At 41.3% G+C, this 8,095-nt stretch overlaps 1 protein-coding gene across 2 annotated transcripts; it reads left to right on the top strand.

The window, feature by feature from the left end:
- Nucleotides 1–1,716: 1,716 nt before the first annotated feature.
- On the top strand, nt 1,717–5,610 carry tob1a (transducer of ERBB2, 1a). Of its 2 annotated transcripts, none has more exons than XM_046414990.1 (2): nt 1,717–1,997; nt 3,419–5,610. In XM_046414990.1, the coding sequence occupies exon 2, from the start codon at nt 3,633–3,635 to the stop codon at nt 4,656–4,658; it is 1,026 nt and encodes a 341-aa protein (XP_046270946.1). In that variant the 5' UTR covers nt 1,717–1,997; nt 3,419–3,632; the 3' UTR covers nt 4,659–5,610. The 2 variants fall into 2 exon arrangements, with proteins under 2 accessions (XP_046270946.1, XP_046270947.1); XM_046414991.1 differs by lacking the exon at nt 1,717–1,997 and adding an exon at nt 2,025–3,045.
- The last annotated feature ends 2,485 nt before the right edge of the window (nt 5,611–8,095 follow it).

Raw genomic sequence — 8,095 nt, 5'->3', positions numbered from 1 at the left:
TACACACTACTGAAAAATAACAAGAATCACACACAGCATGTAAACTACCATTAAAAAGATGGCTTGGTCCTAGAGGACATGAGACATTATTGTGCTGAGCTGTTTGCAGTAAACAACCCAGGAGGCCTTGCCAGGACTGTGGATGTCACATTATTGTTGGCAGCCAACACACTCTCCCACCCACTTCACCTCTAGGCAGCATTTGTGGATCTGAATACACAGGACAATGTCAAACCATATAATCTCTCCTCTTCTCTGCCCCTGCCTGATCTATCATCTGTCTCATACATTTGATCCCCACGGCACTTTCTCTGGGAGCCCTCTGGCACACTTTGCAGCTCACAGCGAACACACGATTATGTTTGGCAAACATAAGTGCTTGAACAATGTCTATGAGTCCACTCTGTCACTAGGCCTACACAGACCAAAAGACTTCCTGGAAGCACAGCTGTTGCGATGACAAGAGTTAAGACTGCCACACTGAACATCAACAAGAGAAAAGAATAGAAAAGACAATAAGTCATTTCACAAGAGGATTCAGGCATATTAACCAAATGTGTCTTAACCCAAACCCTTATCCTTATCTTTAGTTTTCATTCTCAGTTTATTTTTTTCTTACTTTCTACTATCTTTTTTTAAGTTTTTAGTCTAGTTATATCTATCTACACCTCTGTAGCATTAATCATTAGGAGACAGCAAGTTTTATTATTGTAGTTAATGGTTTAACAATAAATATTAACAGTACTTTTTTCCTTTTCCAATGTAAACAGTCATGTAAAGTTACACTAACGCTGTAGAACAATGACTTCAAATCACATACATCTAATGTGTGTTAGTGCACTTTAAATCTGGTAACAGCATGCGTCCAGCCGAGGAATGACGTGCGCAGCCTACATCAGCACCTTGGATACGGACACACCATTCAAAGTAGGGCTCCTGCCCCGTTTTAGACCAATCAGCGCATGTTTTCTAGATAGCATTCAGCGCCACCCACACTGCTGCCTCGCTGTATTGCTCCGCTATAGGGAATTTCCTCTCAGGCAATATACATTCATCATAACTTGTGCGGTTTTTCGTGGCATGTCACGAAAAAGCCCTGTGTGAGTAAGTAATGTGGAAAGAGGAGTATGTGATTTAAGTGAGATTATAATGGTTAAAATGGTTCCCTTTAGAGCTCTTCTGGGTGCTGTAAACACGGCACATGCATTAAAACAAGCAGCGAGTCTTGCTGTCGTGTGTACGGTTCTTATGTGTATCAATTAGCAGCTCAGTGGCCATAATTTAGTGAAATAATGACGGTTAGACCAGTTAATATATGTCCGAGTAACAAGAAAGGAGGGGGTTTGGTAAAATACCTCAATTATGACATTTTCACGTTAATGAAAGCATTTCTTTCAAAACAATACAAACATTGGCATGATATCTCTTTATATAATACCGTTTCTGCCTTCACAATAATTAGTTTAGCCTTTTGCTGTCAGCACAGTCCTAGGTTATCTCTGACGCAAACGCACATCATAGGCGTCTCTCCCATTTCACAGAATCATATGTCTCGGATTGACAGCGAATATCAGCCAATGAGCACACGACTCAATCATCAATTCGAGGGCGGGACCTGCACTTTGGACCAATCGTAGCCGCTCGTATTGTTTTGACCTCTGAAACCGCATCACCGCCTACCTCGTGCCCATGGCGGAGGAAAGCTATAAATAAAGGCAACACTGTATGAGGAGGCGGACGAAGTTGCAAAACTCCCGGACAGGCGGGAGCTAGCTACTCTGCAAGCCTGCTGAAAGAGGAAAAAAAACGCAAAACAACCTTATAAATAGAAAACCGAAGCAAACCGTAAACGCCAATCCTCCGAAATGTACATGTACTGGAATACTTTTTTGTAATGTTGATAAAATATTCTATGTGAAGAAAGTATACTTTTTTCCCTATTTGCACTAACAAACGGTACTTCAGAACTACTGAGAATCTTTATTTTTTACAAAAAAGTAAGTATTCCTCATCTGACTCGTTTCTTTTGCTTGTCATGTATTTAATATTGTCTTTATTTTGCTCGCTGTCGTACTGTAGCTCTATACATAGTTACTAAGCTGATTTGCTGCGTCAGTCCAAGTTAGGGAGGGGTGTGTGTGTGTATGTGTGTTTGTGCAATCTCGTCCGTGCGATAAAGTATTAACTATTTCTCTTATTTTCTCATCTCGGTCAAAAAATGACAACATTATTCGCCCAGAAACTCGAAATGCGTATATGTACTCGAGAACTGGCACAGTAGCCTTCCGTATCGTATTTCATTGTGTATTTTCATTTCCGTCAGCACAGGCTGTTGTCGCTTTAACATTTTATTCTTGAATAGGCTGTTCTGTGAAACTGAAACTGTTTTCCCTTTAACTTAATTAAACGAGTAAAATGAATCGAGACCTGTAGCCATTTCGCAACTGAGAGGAGTCTTCTCCGGGGTAGTGAAGAAAGCGACAGCACAAAACGTTACACTTACATCCCAGTGAAGATTATGCTTCTATAAATGAGGAAATGAATCACTTTTAGGTATGCTATTTAAAGAGCCCCGTCAAGCTCACTGTGTGGTTCCCTCCAGCCAGCTCTTTTCATCTGCGAGGATTATATTAGCACAGCCTCTTTATTAGAATTGGGCTTTATAATTTGCCCTATTTATATTGTATCCAATTTAACGTATTTAGAATAGGATGGTTTTAATTGCTCTGTGTAGATCGCCACAGTGCTTTACGTGTCATTTTGACATTATTTTTTTTAAGGTAGGAACCTTTCCGACTAATCGGCGATGCCGTTCGCATATCAAAGCGACCCCCGCTGACACAAGCTAAAGCTTTGAAGTCCACCCAAATCATTTCCTCGTTAATTCATCCTCCACTGGGCATCGTTGACGAGGCATTTCACCCGTGAAGTTTGTCGTTTACGTTGATTAAATGTAACCACCTCGCGTTCGTTTTCCTGTCTCGTGCTGTATGGAGGCTATCCAGTAGCCTATTATGTAACAGGATTCCCGAGTCGGAGTGCGAGGTTAATGTGCTCAATATCCACTTTCTGACATTGAGATAAACAGTGTGCAGGATTCAGTGCTAGATGACCAAGAAATATAGTTTGATCCCAGATCAGTGGGTTCTTTATTTGCTTTAATAGCTGCACATTTTCTCCTGTTTGCTTGTTGCTGTTAAATTTTGCTTGGGTTGTCAGTTGTGTGACATCCAGTTCATGAGCTCAGAGCAGTCAAAACTGCAACATGCACTCGTTAATAATTAAAGGACATTTGCACTCCCCTTAAAAGGGCAAATAGACCTGAGCAGATCAGTCTCTTGTGAATGTTGATATTTTGTTTTCTTCTTACTTCAGAAATGAATGAATAAGGAGTATTTTTCTCTTTTAATTCTTGCAGGAAAACATTATCACACCCTGTGGAAGAACATCACTTCTTCAAAACCAGCACTTTTGCTTTTCATCCTGTTTTGTCCAAGTTCTGATTGCTTTCGCCAGCCTGCCTGGAGAGCATCTGTTTTGCCAACCACGGATAAACAAAGCAGACCCAGTGGACACACTCAAGGTCAGACACACCTAATCTTCACGCACCTGGTAAACTTCAGCAGTTAGCTATGCAGCTTGAAATCCAAGTAGCTCTCAACTTCATCATCTCGTATCTGTATAACAAGCTGCCAAGGCGGCGTGTCAACATTTTTGGCGAGGAGCTGGAGAGGCAGCTGAAGCAGAAATATGAGGGACACTGGTACCCAGACAAGCCATACAAGGGCTCAGGATTCAGATGTATCCATGTGGGGGAGAAGGTGGACCCTGTGGTGGAGAAGGCAGCCAAAGAGAGCGGGCTGGACATTGAGGATGTCCGCAACAACCTGCCCCAGGACCTCAGTGTGTGGATCGACCCATTTGAGGTGTCCTATCAGATCGGGGAGAAGGGGCCCGTCAAAGTGTTGTATGTTGACGACAGCAATGAAAGTGGAGCTAATAGCGGGGGGCTTGATCTGGACAAGGAGATCAAGAACAGTTTCAATCCCGATGCACAGGTCTTCATGCCCATCAATGAGCCTGTGAACGGAGCCTCTCCAGGCTCCAGCTCACCTTCTCCTCCTTTCGGCCACTCGGCAGCCGTTAGCCCCACCTTTATGCCCCGCTCCACACAGCCTTTAACCTTCACAACAGCCACCTTCGCCGCAACCAAGTTTGGCTCCACTAAGATGAAGAGCAGCGGACGCAACAACAATGGCGGGAGTAGTGCTGGCAACAAGGTGGCACGTACCTCTCCCACCAACCTGGGCCTGAATGTGAACAGTCTCCTGAAACAGAAAGCCATCTCCACCTCCATGCACTCTCTGTACGGGTTGGGCCTTGGCGTGCAGCAGCAGCAGCAGCACCAGAAGCCCTCAGCCCTGTCCCCCAATGCCAAGGAGTTTGTGTTCCCCAGCCTTCAGGGCCAGGGCAGCCAGAGTGCTCTCTTTCCTGGGGACAGCTCACTCAGCCTCAGCCCACTGCAGTACAGCAATGCCTTTGACGTGTTTGCGGCCTATGGTGGCCTTAACGACAAGTCCGTTATGGATGGCTTGAATTTCAGCTTGAACAACATGCAGTATTCTAACCAGCAATTCCAGCCAGTTATGGCCAATTAGTACACGTAAAGGTACTACTTAAGCTACTACTTAAGACAGAAATGACCAGAGATAATGTGATGGGGGGTGGGGGGACAAATACAAATGCACATTTCAAAAAAAAAAAAGAAAAAAGTATAAACAAGAACAGAATGTCAAGGAAAAAAAGGAAGAAGTGACTTGTCAGCTGTAAGATCTATGTTACGAGTCTAAGAGCATGAGCCCGAGGGTGAATTACTTTGCCCCCTTGAGTTATACCTTTAGTACAAGATGTCCAAGCTTGGTTTTCTAAACTTCAACATGCATCATTGTTATTTCTTTTGCCAACCAAGCACAAATTATTATTATTTTTTTTTATGTGACTGTTTTAAGATATGAAAAAAGACAAAAAAACACCACCACAAGTCATGGCCTCTTTCAGTATTTAAACATAACTGGACACCGCCAATTTTTCAAGAGATTGGCATAAATAAGTGGGATTTCCTGGTCTTTTTTCTAATTGTATAATTTAATTTAGTACAGAGTTTGTAAAATATCAGAGTATCTATTGTTTCTACGACATGGTATTGCATTTATATCTTTTTACTACTCCAGTGATCTGTGATGGCTGCAGCAACTTTATGTTTTCTTTTTTTATTGAAATTATAAAATGAATCCATCTTAAAAAAGAAAAACAACAACAAAAAAAAACAAAAAACATTGACTATTCTCAAGATTGTGTACAGAATATTCCGTAGTGGTGGGATTTAAGAATATTTGCTTTTTTTGAAAAACATAAGAGTTGTATTTTCTGTTAAGAGTTTAAAGATTTTTGCTATATTATGGACAAAATGTAATCGTATATTAATTTTGTACCTACATTGTGCAATACTTGATAAAACAAACGGTATAACAAAGTATTTGGAGTCAGTGTCTTACATGTTAAGAGGGACTGATAGTTTATTAAGTTTGTATTAAAAAAACTTGAAAATAATTACATTTGCTCAGTTTGTCATTGGTTTTTATGAGTAAATTGGTTGATACCAGCCCTTAAAGGGAAGAAATCCAGTATGTTGTTGTGACATCAGTAGAATCAGTTTTCTTAGGTATGACCACATTAATTTTAGTTCACCTCTGTGGTACTTCTGTATGTTCTTAGGTTTTAAGCCGAGAGGTTGCGGCTGTAGTTTGTTAGATTAGTGAATTGTATCTGAGATTAGATAAAATATCACATCGCCCGACACTTCTCTTTTTAACACTGATACATGAGCACACTAGCCTCACCACAAGACATCAGCAACATTTGTGCCAACACGCAGGCTGTGTTGGCTAACAGTTGCCCTTGGGCTGAGTGTCATTACACATATGGGTACCGGGAGTGTGACTGTTTCCTGATAACCTTCTGAACTAAAGCCTGGCCTCATGCATGTCAAGGCTGTTAGCTGACAGGCTGCATAAACTACACAGCAGAGGGGTGGACACTGTAGGTAGAAGAATTTAGTATGATGAAAATACAGTTCTGATACTGTACATGTAAGATACCATCATGTTTAGTTGGATGTTGGAGGAAACATTTGGCTTTAGTAACTCTTAGTAACCCTGCACCATCGGTCGACTGTGTGACAGGTCCAGGGTGCTCTTCCACTGCACTCTGATCTTCTTGCACATGGAAGACCAGATTGAAAACTCCTCCTCTAGGGAATAATCAGAGTCAGTTATTAACTTTAACAATAAAATACATCATGCAACAGTACTAAAACCTGCTAAGAAGAGTTTATCTAGTTGCTTAGTTGATCAGTTACATTTCACCCAGTGTCCTCAAGGAAGTGACCTGTTAATGGATAACTGGCAGTGCTTTTTTTGTGGGGTAGAATGACATGCAAGCCTACACATCCTACGGGGGTTTAATAGTATGCTAGGGCTGGAAAAAAACACAACAGCTAGGCTGAATTCAGACGTGAACTTACCCACATATGTAAATGTTGGGGTTGAGGATCCAGGGCAAATTGTTAACGCTGAGGATAAATTGCAGCTTTTTGTTTGACTTCAGCAGAAAACTCACTCTGCTGCATCAGAGTAAAAGTAGCTTTTCTTGATGACGAGTGCCTGGGTTGACAGTGTTGAAGCTGAGACCTCTGTGGTGTTACTGCTGTTGCTTGTGATGAGAGGTTGTTGGACTGTATCATGCTAGCGCTGGCTGACTAAAATCACCCTGACCCTGCTGGCATATCGCGGCCCCTCTGGGGCTGGCTCATCATTGCTTGTCTGTCTGCACGTCCCCTGATACACTTGGGGATTGATAGGCTGTGTAAAGTTCAGCCTGTGTGTGGGGGTTTATCTCACTTGCTGATACTGTGAGTGTTACAGAGTCTGGTGGGGGGTGTTTGTTTATCTTGGTCTGTGACACTGTGTTTGTCTGTGTGTGAAATCACCCTGGTGCATAACAAGTCTTATGGAAAAAAAAAGCTTTTATTATTACTTTCTATGTGCTTCTGATCTGTTTTCATGTTACCTTTATTGATGGCCTTCTGTTCATCACATCTTATGGCAGTGACCCTCCAAGATAGTATGACCGAGAGACCATGGACATCAACTCTCTCTTTATCCAGTTTGTGTAATTTTACACAGAGTAAGAATCAATAGGGCATGTCAATGGTAGATGTAAATGAGAAGGAGCATATACTATAACCTCCAGCAATCATTGAAGGGCATTATATTTTTAGACTGCATTTAAAGGCATAATACGTGGCACTTGTCAGTTGCTGCTCGTAAACACACCATCAACTGATTCTGGAGTAAGACTGTTGACTGCTGAGTCAAATCACCCCCAACCCAAAATGCTGATATTTGGGAATGAGACACAACAAACATCTGTCTTTCTTTAGATGCCAGAAACATTCCTCATCCAACAAAATAATAAGAAAATACAGGAAAATGGCAGGGGCTGTGCACATAGAGACAGTGATGATTGAGGGGTTTATTCCTATTATTATTGTTTATATGATTTTCTACATTGTTGTTGAATACTACTTGGTAAAATACTAAGATTCATGACAACCTGCAATCACAGTCAACTATATTTATTTTATTTCAACAAAGTCTTCATGACTGGGCATGTTATGTCTGAACACAATATAACCTGGTCACATTTGATCACTAGACAGTCAGGTTTCTCTTAATGCCTCAAATTTGACTGTCAACTGTCGTTCAGTCCGTAGACAGTACAGTACAGTCATTATAACGTGCAGAAAATTTGGCATGACTTTAAAGTAGCAGACAAAATAAAATTGTACTGTGTGTACAACTGTGTCTGATATAAATTTAAATCTGCTGGGTCGGCTACAATCACTGAAAAGATAGCCCTCTGTATAAACAGCTTTATAAATTCAGATTACCTGTAGATGATTACCTCCTCAGAATGAACAAGGAGTCTTCCAAAGCAGACAGTAGTTGAGCAGAGAGATTTCATGTTTGGTAAA

The sequence above is a fragment of the Scatophagus argus genome, chromosome 16 (genome assembly GCF_020382885.2).
Source record: "Scatophagus argus isolate fScaArg1 chromosome 16, fScaArg1.pri, whole genome shotgun sequence".
In the NCBI taxonomy this organism is placed as follows: domain Eukaryota; kingdom Metazoa; phylum Chordata; class Actinopteri; family Scatophagidae; genus Scatophagus; species Scatophagus argus.
This window is presented reverse-complemented; position numbering and strand designations above follow the sequence as displayed.

Coding starts and splice junctions, on each gene's coding strand:
- tob1a (XM_046414990.1), top strand. CDS start 3,633: ATGCAGCTTGAAATCCAAGTAGCTCTCAACTTCATCATCTCGTATCTG.